The sequence below is a fragment of the Salvia splendens genome, chromosome 2, assembly GCF_004379255.2.
Source record: "Salvia splendens isolate huo1 chromosome 2, SspV2, whole genome shotgun sequence".
In the NCBI taxonomy this organism is placed as follows: domain Eukaryota; kingdom Viridiplantae; phylum Streptophyta; class Magnoliopsida; order Lamiales; family Lamiaceae; genus Salvia; species Salvia splendens.
This window is the reverse complement of record NC_056033.1, coordinates 25375773-25396798: the sequence shown is the minus strand read 5'-3', so window position 1 is coordinate 25396798 and position 21026 is coordinate 25375773. Positions and strand designations below refer to the sequence as shown.

The following is a 21026-nucleotide window of genomic DNA, read 5'->3' as shown; positions in this document are numbered from 1 at the left end:
CGTTAGAGACGTTAAGAGCCGAGAAGTTCTATGCTAAGTTTAGCAAGTGTGAGTTCTGGCTTAACAAAGTGAACTTTCTTGGACACTTAGTGACAGCAGAAGGGATCCGAGTAGACCCTGCTAAAGTTGAAGCCGTGCAACGTTGGCAGTCACCAGCGACGCCTAATGAAATTCGGAGTTTCCTAGGACTGGCATGATGCTACCGAAGGTTCATTGAGGGGTTTTCTAAAATAGCGAGGCTGATGACTCAACAGCTCAAGAAAGGAGTTAAAGTCAATTGGACCCCAGAATGTGAAGCAAGCTTCCAGTTGCTAAAGGAAAAGTTGACCACAGCGCCAGTTCTAGCTGTGCCAGAAGCGGGAGTCAACTATGTGGTGTATACAGATGCATCGAAGGTCGGACTCGGGTGCGTGCTGATGCAGAAAGGCAAGGTGATAGCATATGCGTCACGCCAGTTGAGGCCGCACGAGTTGAACTACCCGACGCACGACCTGGAACTAGCAGAAGTGGTACACGCTTTGAAGATTTGGGGACATCACCTCTATGGAGTTCGATGTGAGATCTTCACAGATCATAAGAGTCTCAAATACTTCTTCGAGCAGAAGGACCTGAATATGAGACAACGCAGATGGCTGGAACTAGTCAAAGACTACGACTGTGGTATAAATTACCACCCAGGCAAAGCCAATGTGGTAGCAGATGCCTTGAGCAGAAAGACTGCGCCTCAAGTGGCTACTTTTCTCACCCTAGAGGAAGAGCTTATCCGGGAATTCGCCAAGATGCGGCTGGAAATAGTAAGAGCCCCGGAGACAGTGGACAGCAGAATATCCACCTTGGTCATAGAACCAGATTTAAGAGCCAGAATCGTTGAAGCCCAGAGAGACGATGACGCTCTAGAAAAGATCCGTCTCAGAGTAAGAACGGGAAAAGGAGAATACTACCGCGAAGAGGCGGATAATGCTCTCACTTTCAAAGGGAGATTATGCGTACCCAATGAGGAGACACTCAGAAATGAGATCATGAGTGAAGCTCATGAGACACCCTATACTGCCCATCCTGGAAGTACGAAGATGTATCAGGACTTGAAGAAGCAATTTTGGTGGGATGGCATGAAGAGAAGCATAGCGTCGTTTGTGGAACGATGTCTGGCCTGCCAGCAAGTGAAGGCCTTACATCAACGCCCCTATGGGAAGTTGCAGCCTCTCGAGATTCCAGAATGGAAATGGGAGCATATAGCAATGGATTTTGTGACAGGGCTGCCAAAATCACAGCGGGGAAACACTGCCATCTGGGTGATTATAGATCGTCTCACCAAAAGTGCTCACTTCATACCAATTCGTATCACATACGGTTCAGACAAGTTAGCACAGATTTACGTGCGAGAGATCGTACGCTTACATGGTGTTCCAGTAACGATCACCTCAGATCGAGATTCAAAATTTACTTCTAGGTTTTGGATAAGCCTACAGCGAGAGTTAGGCACTCAGCTGAATTTCAGCACAGCATTCCATCCACAGACGGACGGACAGTCCGAAAGGACGATCCAGACATTGGAAGATATGTTAAGAGCTGTAGTGCTCGACCGTGGAGTAAGCTGGGAGACAGTACTTCCACTTATAGAGTTCGCCTACAATAACAGTTACCAGGCAACTATTGACATGGCTCCATACGAGGCATTATATGGGAAAAAGTGTAGATCACCACTTTACTGGGATGAGGTGGGTGAGAGAAGGATTCTCGGACCGGACTCGGTAGAAGAAATGATAGAAATTGTCCGACAAATCCGAGGGAGAATCAAAGAAGCTCAAGATAGACAGAAATCCTATGCAGATGCTCGCAGAACGGATTTACAGTTTAAAGCAGGAGACAAAGTCTTTCTGAAAGTATCCCCATCAAAAGGGATAACCAGATTTGGCGTCAAGGGCAAGCTGAAACCGCGTTTTATCGGACCTTACGAGATCCTAGAAACAGTCGGCCCTGTGGCGTACAGATTAGCGCTTCCGCCAAGCTTTGGGAATGTTCATAATGTGTTTCATGTATCACAGTTGAGGAAGTACGTGTTTGACCCCAAACACATAGTGCACCAAGAAGAGATGGTGTTAGAACCAGATTTGAGCTATGAAGAAAAGCCAGAAGCAATTCTGGACAGAAAAGTTAAAGAACTGCGAAATAAAAATATTGTAACAGTGAAAGTCCTTTGGAAGCATCACGACCGCGAGGAGGCGACGTGGGAGCTCGAGGACCAGATGAAAGAGAAGTACCCACAGCTTTTTGCCTAGCCGAGACAAAATTTCGGGACGAAATTTTTGTTAAGGGGGGTAGAATGTAATAGCCGAGACTCAGATATCTCGAGTTTTTGTTTTCGAATTTAATAAATACTGGAATTTATTTATACAGGTGATGAAGGGAAATTTTATTCCTTGAATAAGAATATTAGTACAACTAAAGAAAATCAAGCTAATGAAGTACAAATACTGAAAAGTAATACACCGAACAAATTTTTACACGTTAAAGAAAAGAGAGTTTTCAAATAGAGTTCTCGATTACATTATAGAGAGAAACCGGAAAAAAAAGAGAGAGAGAAATAAACTAGCACTGGGCCTCTCCGGCACGGGCTTGCGGCCCAGTTTCGTTTTCGATGGTCCGATGGGCCGAACTGCTTGGGCGAAAGGAACAGGCCCAGCCAACAGAATCTGCACCTCAGGGGCTGCACTCTGCAAGGCTGAATCTCTGCTGCTTGTACTCCTTTTCTACCTGCCATAGCCCAGAAATCAGCCACTCAAATGCCACTCCAGTGTGCACCTGCAAAGAAACAAAAACTCATGAATGAGCTAAGGTACAATGCAACACAAAATACCAAAATCAGTTAGATTGCAGAGCTGCAGAGAGAACAGCCAGCTGCATAACCTATGGATCCCTTTTTCCAGCCAACTCTCAGCTGTGTGCAGCTTTCAGTTACAAACCAAGCATATATACATGCTATTTCCCTCGGTTCCACTCCCCATACTTCAACTTTCTCATTCAGTGGATAACAAGCTAAAGAGAAGGCGGAAGAACCGAGACAGAGAGAAGGGGAACCGAGCAAGAGTAAAGAGCAACCTCACACTTCAGTCACAAGAGGTAAATCCTCAACACCCTTTATGCATCATGTTTAGGCAAATGCAGTAGATAGCTAAGAACCAGAACTTAGAAGAAACTAGAAATTGATGCCTTGATCAAGTATCTCTTCAATCTCCTCATAAGCGTAATAGGAAATGCCACAGCTTAGCCGTTTCACACTACATGCCTCGACGGATTTAAGAATGAGCTCTCCTCAAGCTCCCAACCGACAATCTCTAATTAAATAAACGCCACCTACGGCTCTAAAATAAACGCCGAATAAAGTTAAGAAGGAAAGACTTAGCTTCGTCTTGGAGAAACTTCGAGAAGTGGACGGCTCGTCACCGACTCCGAGGAAGAGCCGTGGGGTCAGAGGTGCAACGGGACAACAATGACGACGCGTTAAGCCCCTCGCCCGGAACGCCAACGGCAGAAACCTCGCGAAGCAGCGAGAGATCCTGTTGGACTCCGACAGCTGAGTCGCGAGCACGGCTGTCGACGGTGAATCGAGGGAGGAGAGAAGTAGACGCCGCAAATTGTTTCATCGGAGATTGAAGGCCCGAGTGAGAGTTTGAGGAGGTGTCGATGGAGAGAGAATGAGAGTGTGAACGGAGCCGATGGCCACTAGGGCTGTGAGACCCGCCGCTGACGGGAGAAAACGGAGGCAATGGTCCTCCCCAGGCTGAGGATTATATTGTTACCAAAGCAGAGGACTCCCGACCAGAGTAGCAACGCCGACGGACGGCATGAGCAGCGTCTCCACCACCGTGAACATGCAGTGGCAACGACTCGCCGAACCCGGTGTAGAGGCGGCGGCGATTTGGTATCGCGACAGCAGCAATGCCGCCGAGAGAGAGACCTCCATATGTCGATCGTTCCTCGCCGAAGCTAGAGGCGGTGGCGGTGAGCTGGGGTGTCGACAAAGGAAGAGGGAGATTGAAGGAGCTAAGGTTGAGTTTTGATTTGGGGTTTTTCGGTGAAGTTGAAGTGAGAGAGAGGCGACGGTGTTTAGGGAGTACAACTCCAGATTGGGCCTTTTCCACCATTCTTCATTTGGGGCCCAAGTAATTATTTTTGTATGGGCTGGGCTGATGAATACTTTCTGGGCCTGAGAAACTTTTCAGTAGGACCATTTAATTGGTTGAAGCCTTTATCTTGGATAAATTCAAATGTATAATGGGATTTATTCCTTAAGCCACGGAAGAAAAGAACTTATAAGCAGTGAGTGAAATAAAAGCCAATAAATAATTTTTAAAACTGACTTTAATAGTCACAGAAAGTATTTTAAAAATACTTAAGGAAAATAACCCGGGAATTTATTACGCCCGAACCGATCGGCCCGTTTCAGAATAAATTAAATCGTTGACTTAAGTAAGAATTAAGATTTTTCTGATTTTAGAAGAAAGGAAATAAAATAATAAAGGAGCACGCTTAGGCATGCATTCATGCAAGATACACAATTATTTTTTTAAAGCCTAATTTAAGTATATTAAATTTTGTAAAGGAACGTCGTCGCTCGACGAGTAATCTCAGGACAAGGAAAACACCCGTTTTGCAAGAGTTTAAGCAATTGAGGTGGGGTTTCTCTTCCTTCTTTTAAAGCATGCTTTATGTGAAAATATGATTATTTGAATGAGTTGTCATGCCATGTTTTGTTTTATGATTGCCTATCTGTTGGCTATGCCAACCCAGTTAAATCGAATTCGGGTCCCAGTAGGTCAGTAAATCCTACTCGGACTAGTGTACACATAGGGACCGTGAGCTAGCGCTAGGTTGGCCGGTCCGTGGGTCGTGAGCTAGCGCCAGGTTGGCCGGCCCAGTGGTCGTGGAATGTGGCCACATTCCCGATTCACGCAGCTGATATGGCATATCATCAGAAGTTTAAATGACTGCAGTCTATTTTCAGAAAGAAATAACAGATTTTAGTGACCGGGATAGATTTTCAGTAAAACCCCGCGTTCACTCAGCTTGGCTGACAACTAAAAGAAAAACAGTTTTCGGCATGAGCCCACTGAGTGCATCAAGTACTCAGCCCTGCATTTTGTTTTCCTTAATGTGCAGGTTGATTGTTGTCGAAGCCGAGGAGGTGTTGGGACAGAAGACCAAATAAGTAGGAAGGTAGCGGGTGTAGTATGTCTTCATACATATTACATCTGTCTTGGTACTCTTCCGTTGCGCAAATTCAGAACATTCATTTAACAAAGACAATTTCCCATAACTACTCTGATTCAGCATGATTTGTACCCTCAACACACTTCAGACAATGTTTTTTTTTTATTTAAGCATCTTATGACGAGTTAAGACAGTTTCAGTATGTTTTAGTCGCGGTAAAGCTACACTTTCTTTGACTAGGGAGATGTGGTCGTGACAAATACGGAGAATAGTATTGATAGGCTTCTCACAAAAGGATTACAAAATGCAAAAACAAAAGTGCTTCAGCACTACACAAATCTTTTCTCTCTTTCTAACTATGAGATGCGAGCTACGGCTCTTTCTCTCTAACTCACTCAATTCTCTTCTTTTCTTTCTTGATTGTGTACATATTTAGCTACAAAGGCCTAGTGCCTATTTATAAGTAGTATAGGTCGGTTAGTTTGCCGACATTACAATGCTAGAGAATTCTAGTTAACTAAACTCTAGCATATTCTAATAATATAATAATGCTAATATATAGCTTAAGTCGGTTAGTGATGATGCTAGGCAATTCTAGATAATTCTTCCTTAATTGTGAAGTAATTGAGTTTAATAAACTCAACAGTTTTAGACTGTAACAAAGCAAAGATTCTATATAATGAAGCTCGCAGCCAATTTCAGTATTCCAATGATTATTAGCGATAACTAACTCAATAATTTATAGATACTAGAACATACCATAATATTTATCTTTTCAAAAAAGTGTTTTCATGTTTATTGACACAAACAAGACCTTGAACTCCAATAATGAAGCTCCCAGCCTATCCCAGTATTCCAATGGTAATAAAAACTTCTGCAGAAATACCAGACAATCTATAAATATATAAAAGGGGAGTTTTGGGAATAATTACATGAATGCCATTGATAATATAAAAAGAATTTTCTAATATACTTACTATATTATTAAATGAAATATTAATACTATGACTCTTCATTTTTTTTCATATTAACTAGCATTCATTGCCACTTGCCCACTAACTTATTATTACGTGAAAGTCTTATACTTATACAATCTTTTCCATTTTTTGCAGCAAGGTGGTTTGGTCTTCTCCTCTTAAAATGGTTTCAGATATCAAGTAGTATTATTCATCTCTGAAATTGTTGTTACTTTTTTATTTTATACCTGCTGGTTTTTACTAATTTAGGACTATCTTGTGGTAATATTCTTATTGTGGTACATTCATGCCTTCTGCATATTGTTTGAAAAAAATATTGTTGTTATTTACATGCAAGTATGTAACATCTATAATGAAAATTCGTTGCTTCTATCCATAAACCATGAGGTTTGAGCAGCTAATCATGTTTGCAGTTCCATGTTGTTTCTCATTTCATTTTCTTGTATAAAAGATTTCTTTCACAAATTCTGATAATAGAGATTAACGAAATTATTTATTTGTGAATGAACAGGTAACCCCCTCTTGTCAGTGGATGCATTGGAGAAAATGATGGAAGATCCAACAGTGCAGGATATGGTTTTCCTGTGAGATATATATCCTATACCCTTACTTTGAATTATTAATTTTACATGTACATAAGATGAGAACCGAGACCCTTCAGAGATTTATCAAATCAAATATTTAACGTTAGATGGCACGGATATTTGTATCTCATGAGAGTCACTTTTATTTAACCTTCTTTTATGTTAAAATATATTACTTGTATGGCAGTGACTAGGATTGAGAGGATACAACTGTTTGTTTTTGCATTTCCACAATTATCTCTTGTGTCCAACATTAATTATCTTTTTATAGATTTTGATATTTCGGAAATGTAAATGTTTTTTAATATTCGTCCTAAATCGAGATAGTGAAAAGTTTTATGAATTTCTTTTCTTTTTAATATACCTAATATATTTTGTTGCCCCGCCCAATACCTATATAACTGTCCACCACTATATGCATTCTTTATTTTTATTTATTTATTTATTATGTTATTGTATGTTTGTTGATGATTTTGAACGATTTGGCTATTTTCTAATATATATTTATACATTATTTTTATTGACATGTGTTTGTGACTGATCTTTTGTAGTATAGATCGAAAAGTGATTTAAATGATATGTGATTTGTGTGCAATTTTTAGTTTATAAACTTAATTGATTATATGAGTTTTTATTGGTCAATAAATAATATCATTGGTGAATAGATGCTTGGATGAATGCAAGCAAGATTTTTTTTATTTAAAGTTCACATAGCCCTATTGTAAAGCACTTTCTTGATATGAGCACATAAACAGATTTACAGCCATGAATCAGGTAAAAAAGCATCTACTATCAAGAAGGATTATTTATCACGTAGGCCGACCCAGTGTAAGATATCGAATACAGATCTAAAACCCTCAAAATTGAATAAATGATCAACAAAGTAAAATTGAACTGGGGCGGAGTGAGAATTTTATTGATATTTGGCTCATTTGTTGGTCATGATGAGTATATTTTAAAGTTAAGGGTTTAGGATTTAGGTTTCAAGGTTTGAGTTTTTAGTGTACAGGGTCACTATATTGCAATGAAATGAAGCTCGACTAGGAAGTGTCTCACCAGTGCAATCTTAAATTATAGCTTTTGGTAAACAATATCTTAAATCTCATTTGGAGAAGTGGTAATTATACATTCTTTAGGTTTTTTTTGTGTGATGTAAATTTACTTTATTTTTTAGTATCACGGTTATTATATGCAACGATTAGGTGGGCCGAAAAACAACATATGCTGCCTGTGGTGGTTTTGCAGCATTCTTGGTAGTCATAAAAAAGGTTTTAGAATTGATAAGGATTTTAGTTTTCAAGGATGAGGTTGAAAGTTCTATCTATAATTTAAGGTTTGAATATTATGTTCCAATATTGATTTGTAAATATTTTTACCTTCATATAACTTAAAATTTTATTACTCATTTTGTTCATTGTTATTATATGCTATGATCTTTTGTTTATAGTTTTCGAATAATAATATTGTTTATAATTTTGTTTCAATCATATAGAAACTAACAATCAATGTTTTGGAAATATCTTAGTCCGTGCATAGCACGGGTGTAATACTAGTAATATATAAAAGCCGAGTGGAACTATGAACAACAATTACATCTCAATTATAATAATGAATGCAACTAACCCCCTTCCCCTCCCTATCTTACATTTTGATGTAAATTTAGAGTTCTATGTTACAACCCAAAACTGTGGTGCATGTGATTCTAGAGCTACACTCAATAAACAAGGGACACATTATCTTCTCGCCGTATGCTCAACTGCAGACCTCTGTATGCCAAGTCTCGTGCACGCTGGAATTGCACCTCGAATCAATCCCAAAGTCATCTTGCAGGAAGGCAGAGCATTAAATTAGGTTCGTAACCGCCACAACCTCCAAGCCAACCTCGTATTCTTGAGAGAAACATCACGCCCTGCCTACCCATGCTCATCAGTACAGACACAGGCAAGAAATAGGCCGGTATGACAGCCATATACATGAGCCAGATTCTTGTTGGTAATCAACGTGCGGTCAGACCTTAAAGGTAGCAGTTTGGCCACCAATCAATAAGGGACCACATAAGGTAGAGCACAAATATCTTCTGATTCTATATGTACAGATTCTGACCACACAAGCTGGTCATCCTTGTCCTTGACCAGTTGCACCTTACAATGTTATCAATCTCGTATGGCAGCTTATGGCGGTTCACCTAAAAACCGCCACAGGGATATGGCGTATTAGTATGGCGGATATGGCGGTCAATAATTAAATAAATAAAATAATACTTATATATTTATATATAATTCAGAAATTAGAAAATAATTAAAATATAACAGCTAAAACACTTTAAACAATTAATAAAGTATAAAATACAACTCTAACCTCCATGTTTCTTGCATAATGCCCCATTCCTAAATACAATACACACGCAATGTTGTCAAACGACTGATATGGCAGTGCTATGGCAGCGACATGGTGCTATGGCGTTTCCACCACTGAACGCCATGCCATAGCGCCGCCATATCCGCTATTTGATAACATTGGCGCCTTATGCTTACCTGGATGAACTTTCTCGGTAAACAGCCAGTCTTGGTGGTCAAGTTCAAACCAGTCCTCCACCTTGGGTATTGTTAGTACATCGGCTAGGTACTGGGAATCGGTATGGGGAGGCCTTCTTGATGTTTCAGCTATTAGGTCCTCAATATTCGGCACCTTCAGCGATGTGTTTACAGAAGGGGGATCATGAGGAGGTACATTTGAAGCTTCAGCGATGTGGTTGCGGACTATAGATGCTGCAGAAGGTTTTGGCATTTGAGGTGAAGGTTTATAGGCTTCAGTGAAACCATTCGTCAACCTTTCTCTATCATCCACTCTAGCACTATTAGGAACAGCATGCTTATCATGAGAAGATTTTGTGGGGGTCTGGAAAGGATCAAGTTTCCTTCCATTCTCTGTCAAATGATGAGGAGTGGGCCTTTGCATTTTCTTTGGTCTAATTTCACTCTCTGTAAGCAAGCAACATCTGTCAGCCAGAAGAAAAGCTTAATTTGAATATATGCAAACTCCATATCTACTTCATAGAAAGTAATACTGATGTTTTGAGAAATTCAGTGTAAAGCATTTAAAGAAAGTGTGAACTGGCAGGCCCAAACAAATATTAGTACTTGTCCTTCAGTTAACATGGAACAAGATAACTCACCATGGAATAAACCATTTGTATTTTCGCCTTTTCTTTTCCGGAAAATTCCTTCATTAGCAGCATTACTGTCGGGTTCCTTCAACAAGTCCACACTATGTTTACCGGTAATGCCACCAAGTTCATTACTCCCATCACTTTTAAACTGGTTCTGACTGCTATTCCTATTTTCTTTTGTAATCATTGCTTTCTTGTCTTTTTTCTTCTCTTTATCATTGTCCATTTCCTTAAAGGTGTTATCCTTAACCCTATCTTTCTGCTTGTCCCGCTGCTTAATAACACCCCTCCCATTCTGTTCATCCACTGGTTTGGGTATGCCCTCAACTTTAGCTTTGGCATTTGGCATAAGGTTCTGAACCATTTTACTTCCACCAAAATCATTTTTCATCCCTTCAGATCCATTTTTTCTATCAGCTCTCTTATTCTTGTTATCTCCCTTTTCGTCTACCAGCAGTCCTGAAGAGTTTCTGATGGCACCTCTTGATTGCATCTCTTGATCTTTATTGTCCAGGCCAGCGACTCTCTCGGGAAAATGGCTCCCACCACCCCTCTGATCATCTTTGATCCTCCTGTCCAGTTCTTGAACAAATTTTGATTCCTCGCTGAACTGGCAAGGTAAGAAGCTTTGTGAAGGCTTCCCACCGTTTTGACCCTGAAACGGACTAGAACTTGCCGCTTCATTCCCGAAACCACCTCTATCTTTGCTGGGTACTTTTGGCTGAAGCTTCCCTCCACTCCTATCCTCAAGTTTCCCAGCAACTGTCAACTCTTCGGATAGGCTGCTTTTGTCCTTGTCTTTGCCACGTTCCTCCTTATTCTTCTTTTTATCCTTGTGCTTTTCCTTCGTGCTCTTGCCTTTTTCTTTTCGGTCTTTCTTGTCCCTATGTTTCTCCTCACTTCCATATCTCTCTTTATCTTTCTTTCTTTCCTTATCCTTTTTCTCCTTTTTGTGTTTCTTCTCTTTGAGCTTTGCCTGAAAACATAAGAATCATAAACATACTCCAATCAGGACAATGAAAACGCATAATCAGTCTAGATCGCTAATAGAAATAGCAAAACTTGTATTAGACAATGCATACACTTTCCCCTGCTAGACAATACTATATGTATTAGCAAAAGAGATGATAACAAGTTGTGCCACATCAATTATTCCTTTTGTATGTTTTCTAATTTATCTTATACCAAAGTCCAAAACCAAGAACTCCCAAATCATAAACTTTTAACAACAATCACGAAATATTGGAAAGGAGTAAAACAAAATTTAGCTGTTTAAACAGAAACACATCCAATAAAGACAATTTGCTCTTTCTAACTCCACTAATTTGTAGCCAGTAAATATCGTACATTAGAGCAAATGACCAGCTGGAACCTTCTGATCAAAACAATAATAGAACATGAACAATACCATAGACAATCTTTCAACAAAAAAATAAAACCAAGATTTTCTTTCACATAGTTTGCAAGTTCGTGACAAATGACAAATGCCAAAACTAAGACTGTCATAGAAAACCTAAAAAATCAATCACATCACAACAGCCAATGGAAAAAAAAGCAGATTTCACATGGAATGGTTTTCTTTGAAGTTGCTTTAAATATCATCAGACTAACCAGGGTTCATACTAAGAGAATGTTAAGGGTTCATACTAAGAGAATGTTAAGAGTATAGGCTGGGAACACGAGAACCCACGATCGGAAGTTCGGAACTCACAAATACAGAGAATATAAACACAGCATACCAAGTATTTGGTTAAATGCTTCAAAAAGAAATTTAAAAATAACGATAACAGAACCTGTTTGACGAAAGTACTGAAATGGAAAAACAGCAAGAACTCCTAGTGCAGGAGCCAGGAGGACACGGTCAACACCTCACTATCTCTGATCTTTAACCAAAATGCTTCTGACTATCGAGAATCATCCCTTATATAAGAAAATACAAAGAGTCCTACTCTTATCACACTACTAAAATAAACTCCTTAACCTAATCAAAAAGCAATTACCTAAACAAATCAAATACTAATAAATCCTAAAGGATAAGAATGAAAACAATACTGCACATCCCTCCTGCGATCAAACTCGATTTTTTCTTTCCTCCTGCTTGGCCAAACTTGTACACCTTAAACCCATTGGGTGGATATAGGTCTTGTTATAGATTATAAGTATCCCATGTCGGTTATGTGACATAGTCCAGCTTAAGCTCTTGTCTTGTCTACCTCACTTGTGGAAGTCTGACGATACACTATGGAATGTTATCACTGGACATCAAGCTATCTCGAAGTGGCTGGAGATCAGCATACCAGATAAGAATTTTGACACCGGAATTCCTCCTGACCTTGTTGTAGCATCATAGGAAAGAGAATGATAAACCAAAATCTCGTCGGCAAGCTGTTTCAGAGTAGAGAAGTAATCATTGACCAACTAAGTATCCTGAGTATGAGAGAAAAGTTAACTAAAATACGCGAGAGACGTTTTTATAGTTAAAGTACATCTCCCTAAGAGAATGCCCCAACCTTGGCACTATCCAAGAACATGATATTCTGATTCACAAATGGTTCTAGGCTATTTGAGAAGGAGCAACAGACTCTAGTAGTTGGCATCCGTAGCAGTAGTAGGATAGGCAGTCTGAGCATGGCTTTGTTTTTTCTATGATCTCCAAAAGAGAAGAAAACACGAGATCAGAGCATATAGTTGGAACCATTCAACTTAATGGTAGTTCCGATAGACGGTCTAGAATCAGACATGATAAAAAAGAATAGAGACCAAACCCTAAACAGATCAGCTAGAGTCATGGAAGAGATCAGCAGTAGCGGGAGAGCAGAAGCAGCTATAGCAGGAGGGTAGAACAAGAAAACAGCTGTAGCAGAGAATAGCTATAGCAGGGGAGCAATGGTAACAGTGGAGTGGGAAAAAGAAACACTAAATTTTTTGTGTGACTAAACTAGTGAAAACCATGTAGGACCACAAAATATAGAGACGTGTAAAAGTAAAGATACATAGTAGAGAAAAGAAGTAGGTGCGTTTCTTTTCAGCACACGATTTAAGAAAAATTGTGTTAAATGAGTTAAGTAAAGGAAGAATAAAGTAGTAAATGAAAAAGATAGAGAGATGAAGAGAGAATAAAGTAAGAGAGAGTAAAGTAAGTGAGAAAAAATGTGTTGACTTTTACTAATTGACTCCACCACTATGGAAAGTACCAAATCTCCACCTTGACTTGAATTCTCCCTTGCAGATGCATCATTACAATACCAGATAAATAGACTTCTCCTTCCTTGCCTCAGATTTGCCACAGACTTCTCCTTTCTTGCCTCAGATTTGCCCTAGTCCGAAAACCAGGCTCTCCCAGTGAATTTGTCGACCTTCACGTTCAGAGCAGACATCTTGATCGATTAACACAGAAACCCTAAACCCTAACAGAAGAAGAATTCAAAACCCTAGTCCGAAAACTAGGCTCTGATACCAGTTTGTTATGACAGAATAGAACAATTGTGTAATCGAGATAAACAGAAAGGTAAAGAGACACCAAATTTACGTGGTTCACCAATGTTGTGTTGGCTATGACCACGGGCAGAACGAAGTACAGATTTTATTCAGATTGTGTTTCGGATTGTGGCTTCAGTCCTACTCCCATATAAATAGGCACACATGAGATCCTATGCCAATTCGAAAACATAATCCTATCTCAATTCGGAAACATAATCCTATCCCAAATCACAAACATGATCTATACAGATTCAAGGCATACTAACAGTATCGTATCCAGTTTACTAATCGATTTTTCAGTGTGGGAAGTTGACATTGGCTGAGCAAGCATTCTACCCCACCAACTGTTAGATATTCTGCCAGAGAGAATTCCCATCATCAGTCTAGTTCACGTGAAGAACAGCTCCATCATCTGGTGCCGAGTTCTGATCAGTTCAGCTTGCGCAGGTTAGTTATTGGTTTCAATAGAAAGAGCTCCTTTAATGTTTAGAGTTGAATCCTGGGTGTGAGTTGTCATCCTACCGATGCTCACGTCACTACAAGGCATAAAAAATGATGCATGCCCATACATCCACAACATCCCTCCAAGATGTGTCCTTTACATCATGGTGAGCAATCTTATCAAGACCTATTCAACCTCGTCGCCATTGCGCATGATGATTTGCCAATGCAACTCGCAATCTAAAAAGAATAGAGGGTCGGTGCCTATGATGGGTTCCATGGCATGCCAAATGACTTCTTTAACATAGACTTGAAGATTTAAAAGATCAAGTGAATGCAGGAGTTGTTTGGCAACGGTTATATGTGATTGTCGATGCATTGACTGAAAATGTCCATGAGCATCAAGGGGCTAACTTGCAATTTGAAGCGTTGAACAAGGTTGATGGAGGAAATTTGAGGTAAAAGAGATTGCCTAAGTTGTACTCCACATGAGAGACGTTTATTTGCCGAAGTGACCATCCATTGTTGAGCACGAGCCAAATGGTAGCGCAAATGTCCTAGTGCCACGTCCCTCTTCCATGGGTACCAACTATTGTTTGTGTGAGGGCAAACAATTCCCACATTGAAGTTGCAAGCATATATAAGGGCTACCCCAACTCCATTAGTATGAGGCCTTTTGGGAGTGACCCAAAAACAAATCCGTGCGGGCTAGACCAAAAGCGGACAATATCAAACGTCTATTACAATTGACAATCCGAACTAACAGTTTGAACTCGAATCTTGTGTGGCAATAACTGTAGGTGTGGGAGCAAGGGGAGGGCATACATAGACCTGTTCAAATGGGGCCATCGCATCTGCCAAATGAATGCTCGTGTTGTAAAACAACTAATAATTCCCCCAAGCGAGCCATTTAGACTAATGTGTGGGTTGTTTGTACGAGAAAGAACGTATTAAGACTTTCATTTGGCCATGTCTCATGATGGTATGGTGAGCTCATTTTCAATGACGTTCTGGTGGCACGAAACAGTTCTTTCCAAAGGAGCTGACAAAGATGGGGTCTCTATCCGAAACAATAAATAGAGTGGCGAATGCCATGGAGATGTACTATCTCCTTAGTGAATATCTCTGCTTTTCCGAAATAACTTTTAATTACTCAGAGACATTTCACTTTTTACCATAAATGGTAAGTAGGTCCCGTGTCCCACTAACTCACTTCACTCGTATTTTATTATAAAACCAATTCAGAAAAGGGGGCCCCATATTCACTAACATTTCCAACCCACTACTCTTTACATTTCTTAAAACCCGTGCCCACGTCAAATGTGACTCCTATTGTGGGACGCAGGGAGTATTATTTAAGTGGATAGTTAAAAGATATAAAATGATATAAGTTTTTACCTGTGTTCCAAAAGAAAATTTAACTCACAATAACTGGAAAAACAAACCATTGACACAACTCCTTCAATAAAAGAAGCATTCAAAAGTTTCCAAGTCAATGTTTAGGGTTACTAACTGCGCACCGGAGGTTTTGATAGATGAAAATTCTAATGGTAGTCGATCTCGAAAAACTACTCTCCATGTTCACAACACTGCCAGTATGGTATTACTCTATTTTAATAAGCACTTATCCCATTAATAGTTAGCTACGTTCATTTCTCATTTAGTTCTAGTTGAATTTTGGATTCACAATAAGAGAAGTGACAACATCTATTTATCTCATTTATCCCACAAGAACGTGAGTATTGAATGTAAACAAAATTTTCCAAGGCGGGAATGCATATAAAAAGTACTCCTTAGAGTCTAGTATTAATTTTGCTAAGTTAAGTCAAAAGAATAAAGGTAATCAGAATACATGCTTAAATATCTCAAGGTCAACAGGGAGCTCCTGAAAGCGCTATGTTGAAGCATTATATCTAAGTACATTTGACCTTTGTAATTAAAACCTTATTTCCTTTTAATCTGATTATCATTAAGTACATATCTTCTCAGAGGTCACACATGTCAGCTAAAAGCAAAGTCTTTACCCTTCAAGAGTAGTTGTTCTTGTTGTTAGGGCGTTGATTGCCAGTCTGAGCTTTCTTTCTTTGTTAGTGGAGTCTATCCAGTTATTTCACTTTTTGTTGATTATCTGACATGATGTCTATGCAAATTTAAAATTTAACTGTGCTAATTGTTTCAGCATTAGTTACAGGGTAGTAAAGTTAATTTTATTAAAAGAATAAGCAGCAAGAAGTCCAAGCCAAATCTGCCTAGGTTTTAACATCTAGAATTTTAAACATGTTTTTCTTGCTTCCTTATTCACTCTTCATTCTACCGTACCTCATGGTCACCTAGGTTCCTATTAATCAAACAATCACTGCTGCATATACTGATCAAGCCTCAATCTGTAGTCACAAATCATAACAATAGCGAACAGCTCAAACAGCCTAACATGTCATAGTTATACTTCAGGATAATGGTTCTTTAGCATGATCGAGAAGAAACAGCACAACTCTTTGCACTGATCCTAGACTCAAGTAACAGAAAGCATAACAGTGCTCAAAATATAGGCACATGCAACTGGTCCTTTTACCTTAACCAACATATAATATAAGTCGCACTGGTTTATTAAGTAGGTTATCAATAAGTTTCAGATGCCACTTACAACTTACAAAGCACATCTCAAGAAACTAGCAATAGAGGCTGGCAAGCACAATCTGCTACATCCAAATAATATAAACTGGTTCCTGCTTATCTCTAATCAAAGTAGAAACAGAGCACTGCATATTCACTAATGCTACATCCACAGTATATCAGGTAGTGAAGCATCTGGAACTAACAGTATAAGAAAGTAAAACAAATTGGGTGAGGGAAGATGGGGAATGAACAAACCTCTTTCGACAATTCAAAGCTTCCAGGACTGTGCTTTCTTTCATAGCCTGGTGGTGGAAATGGAAAGCAGCGAGACAATGCACACTTTTCCCGTCAAAACGAAATAACTACGGTCAAGAAAACAATGTTCTTTGATTACTTATCTTGAATAGCAGAGTTCCAAAGCGGGAATAGACCAACGATTAAATCTTTGTCCATGTACCATGACCCCACATTGACTTCCAGCTTCAGTACGGATGCTTATACCCTAATCACCCTCCTGCTAGCCCAAGCTTTATACCCGAGTCCAACAAACCAAACAGACGGACTCCTACTTCAGATAAATAAATTCTACAACATAACCATACACGACAAATTTTGTAAACACAAAATTAACTGAGTACAGTTGGCAACTAATCAGTATACCGAGTGCCGATATCTATGGTTCTTGCAGTAAAAGCATCTGCAACTACACTATGTTAATCCGAACGGCTTCTCGAGAAAGGATTATTGCTTCCTAATTGAGGATATTAGAGCAGGTCTACTAGGCAAATGATTCTTGATGATCATCCCTTCACCACCTCGGCCTTATCATCAAAATGCAATCTCAAAATCATTCCCCAGTTCGATAAACGAAAACCACTAATTCATAAGATTTCCATAAATTCTGATTTTCCCAATGTCTTATTAGTAAGAACAGTCCTCTTCCATATTCTTTGGAAAAACAACTTCGGCACAGTTACAATGCTTACACTCAGAAACGGGGCTTCTTAAGCTTCTTAGAGCCTCCACAACCGTGCTCTTGCCAGCGAGCACGGTTGTGGGCCCGGCGCCACTATTCATGCCTGCTCTCTGCCAAGAGCACAACACCCACAGTTGTGCTCTTCCGCAAGGACGAGCACAATTCAATTTAAAATTCAATTAAACAAAAACATTTCCATAATATTAAAATTCATTAAAAAACCACAATAAATATTACAAATTACAAATAAAATAAAAAAAACATAATTAAAATCCTAAAAATTAAAAACTACATAATTAAAATACTAAAAATTAAAAATTACATAATTAAACTCCTAAAAATTAAAAATTACATAATTATTGGCTAATATTACCTGAGGAAGACTACTCATCCGGCGGCACTAACCCCAATTGTTTTTGGAGACCCAATATCATGGTCTCGTGCGTTTGAAGTTGCGTGGGGGTCATAGTTGACCTATCGGCCATATTGAGTTGGCCTAAGAGCATCCACAACGAGTTGTTCGGGGGTGGAGGTGGCGCATAGGGAGCGGGTTCGGGAGCGGATGGAGTCGCCTTCTTCCTTCCTTGCGGTCGGCGTCGGGAACCACTTGGTCCGGCGTCAGGGCTACCCAAGTTAGCTCCGGCGAGTTGGCTAGCCACTTCTTCGGAGCCGACGTCGGATAGGGATACCGACCTTGACCGTTTGGAGGAGCCGCTAGAGGAGGATGTTACGCCTCCCATATACTTCGGGTGCGTCCGCGTGTCCTGCCAAACGTTGAGGTACTTGAACGGCTTGCCGTTCATGGATTGGTAAGTGCTCAGCGCGGCAGTGATGATGTCGACCTCGCTCCGGCCGCTCCCGGCATTCCGCGTCTCCTGGAGGAAATAGCCATTGAACTTCTCAATTTCTTCGTTGGCTCGGCCGATGGAGTTGCACACCATACTCTCATTGCGCTCGATCGTTCTCGGCGACCTGTTTTCATTGTACCGGCGAGAGACGCGCCACCAAAAGTGATCGCCGGATTGGTTCGTGCCAACCACCGCATCTTCGGAGATTTCCAAGTAAGCCTTGAACAATTTATCCATCTCCGCCGGAGTGTACGGTGTGCGGACACCGCGAGTAGGAGGAGACGGAGTTTGGGAGGGGCGGTCGGCCTAGGCTCCTGTGTCCACCCGTATCGCCCTTCGGAGGCACCTTGGTCGTCGATTGGGTATGGCCGGTAGCCACCCGGAACGCCCGAATCTTGGGTTTGAGGAGGGGCCGAATATTCCGTTTCCGGACTAGGAAACGGTTGTGAACCGAACCATTCGGGGTTCCAACCGTGAGAGGGCGGGTGGTCATCGCCTTGGCCGGACATTGTTATGTTGTAGGGTATGAGAGAATGAAGATGAAAATGGATATGGGAGAATTGCTCTCGCCTGTATCAAGTGATACACGCTAATGCCTCTCGCGTGTATAATTTAAAACACGCTAATTCCTCTCGCGTGTTTAGTTAAAACACGCATGAACGAAACGCGTGTTTCATTTGATACACGCGAGAACCTCTCGCGTCTTTCCCCTCTCTGGAAACTTTTTTTTGGCGGGTACAAATGGCGGATACTACCTCCCATGAGGTCGTTTCGTGGAATTCGGCCTAATTCCAACTGCAATCCGCCTCCTTACCAAGCTGATCAGATTCAAAAACCCTAGATAATATCCAGCAACAAAAGCTAAACCAATCACGCAAGTGCCGAGAGAACAAAAAAGCAAATTCCAGTTCAACTAATCAAAGTGAAGTTTCGTTCCATCGCGAAAAAGAAAAAAAAAGCCCCAACATTTAGCACTTCGTGAAAAAAGATGGAATTTGCTCTGAAATTAAGAACCAGATCAAGAAATTATTCTAATATTCCATCCAAACAAAAAAACCAGAAATCAGAAGTGAAATTACAAAATCAATTTTCAATAGAAATCAGTTCAATTGAAAATCTCTCGAGTTTTAATCAAAATTAGCACATCGAATTCGACTTTAATCCATGTTATTACCTGCTCGCAACGAGCATTTGTCGAAGGGGCCAAGATCACACTTAAATTTCACCTTTTTTAGGAAAAAAATTCAGGAAAAAAAAAACCAAACAAGCAATAAATTGCCTCTTCCCTCGATGAATAAATATGGGGAAACAGCGCTGGCTACGTTGTATAGGTTTATGCTGGCAGAGTGTACGCGCTGCGTGTGGAAGAGAAGAATTGGAGACTGGTTTGGAGCATCCGCAAGGTTTTGGACAAGCAATAGCTCAATCATAGCTTAGCCACAAACTGCTCAGGTCATATCATTAGCACTAAAAACTCCTCCTGCCACATCATCATGACAAGCAACTGCACAAGCAATAGCCTAATCATAATAAACAAAATAATAAAAATAATAATCACACAAAATACGGACTTCAACTAAAGACACACATACGAGAAAATGCAATAATTTTATTTAAATAAAAAAGGTACATTAAAAAAATTACATAATTTAAAAAAAAAACTAACTCCGTTCAGTTCTCCGCGCCTACAACTCTTCAATTAAATCCTTTTGAAGTCGAATATGAGCTTCTACTTGGAGCATGTCGGCATGTGCTTGGAGGCGGCCGGCTTCATCGTGAGGTACCCCACTTCGTACGTTCGGGGCGGCCACGCCGTAGCTTGGACCGGCTTCATTATCGTCGTTGGCACAACTAGTCAGTTGTACACCTTCATCTTCGACAATCATGTTGTGCATGATAATACAGGCATACATTATATCAGCAATGCAGTCGACATGTCACAACCGCGTTGGACCCCTAATTGCCGCCCATCGAGACTGGAGCACACCAAATGCGCGCTCCACGTCCTTGCGCGCCGACTCTTGCCGTTCCACAAAGTAGGCCTTCCTCTCATCTGATGGCCGGACCGACGCCCTGGCACTGCTCGTAGAAAAGGGGCGACGAGTTGAGGTCGTTGTTCGACCCGGCTACCCCAAAATATGCATGCCAAATCCACAGCCGGTAATCAGCTACGGCCTCGAGGATCATCGTGGGATTCTTTCCCTTGTAGCCGGTCGTGTAGAACCCCTTCCAGGCAGCGGGACAGTTCTTCCACTCCCAATGCACATAATCTATGCTGCCTAACATACCCGGGAACCAATGCTTCTCCCCGTGCCTCTACATCAGCTCTTGGCAGTCTTCGGGGGTAGGGCTTCGAAGGTACTTATCACTGAATATTTCAACCACGCCCTGACAGAAATACTTGATACATTCAAGGGCAATCGTCTCACCGATGTGGAGGTACTCGTCCCACATGTCTGCCGCGCCTCCGTAGGCCAACTGTCTGATTGTCGCAGTGCACTTTTGAATAGGTGTGTGGCCGGGTTTGCCAGCCGCATCGTGCCTGAAGCGGAAATAAAGATATCGACGCTCTAAAGCGTTAACAATACGCATAAACATGGTCCTGCTCATCCTAAAACGCCGCCTGAAAAAGTTGGCGTTAAACCGCGGCTCCGGTGCGAAGTAGTCTTCATGTAGCCGCTGATGTGCAGCTACGTGATCCCGCTCAGGCACTACTCGGCGGTG

At 40.8% G+C, this 21026-nt stretch overlaps 2 protein-coding genes across 6 annotated transcripts; both read right to left on the bottom strand.

Moving 5' to 3' along the window:
• Nucleotides 1-8266: 8266 nt before the first annotated feature.
• On the bottom strand, nucleotides 8267-19696 carry LOC121792046 (trihelix transcription factor GTL2-like). Of its 5 annotated transcripts, none has more exons than XM_042189831.1 (4): nucleotides 16734-17625; nucleotides 9948-10917; nucleotides 9307-9753; nucleotides 8267-8957 (listed from the first exon to the last, which is right to left on the bottom strand). In XM_042189831.1, the coding sequence occupies exons 2-4, from the start codon at nucleotides 10432-10434 to the stop codon at nucleotides 8944-8946; spliced, it is 948 nt and encodes a 315-aa protein (XP_042045765.1). In that variant the 5' UTR covers nucleotides 10435-10917; nucleotides 16734-17625; the 3' UTR covers nucleotides 8267-8943. The 5 variants fall into 5 exon arrangements, with proteins under 5 accessions (XP_042045765.1, XP_042045762.1, XP_042045763.1 ...); XM_042189828.1 differs by lacking the exon at nucleotides 8267-8957 and adding an exon at nucleotides 19477-19696 and having other exon boundaries at nucleotides 9068-9753; nucleotides 16734-16840; XM_042189829.1 differs by lacking the exon at nucleotides 8267-8957 and adding an exon at nucleotides 17828-17846 and having other exon boundaries at nucleotides 9068-9753; nucleotides 16734-16840.
• Nucleotides 10499-14711, bottom strand: LOC121776922 (transcription initiation factor TFIID subunit 3-like). The gene is made up of 4 exons (XM_042174070.1): nucleotides 14627-14711; nucleotides 12707-12795; nucleotides 10618-10917; nucleotides 10499-10513 (listed from the first exon to the last, which is right to left on the bottom strand). Exons 1-4 carry the CDS (start codon nucleotides 14709-14711, stop codon nucleotides 10499-10501), a joined length of 489 nt encoding a protein of 162 aa, XP_042030004.1.
• Nucleotides 19697-21026: the final 1330 nt, after the last annotated feature.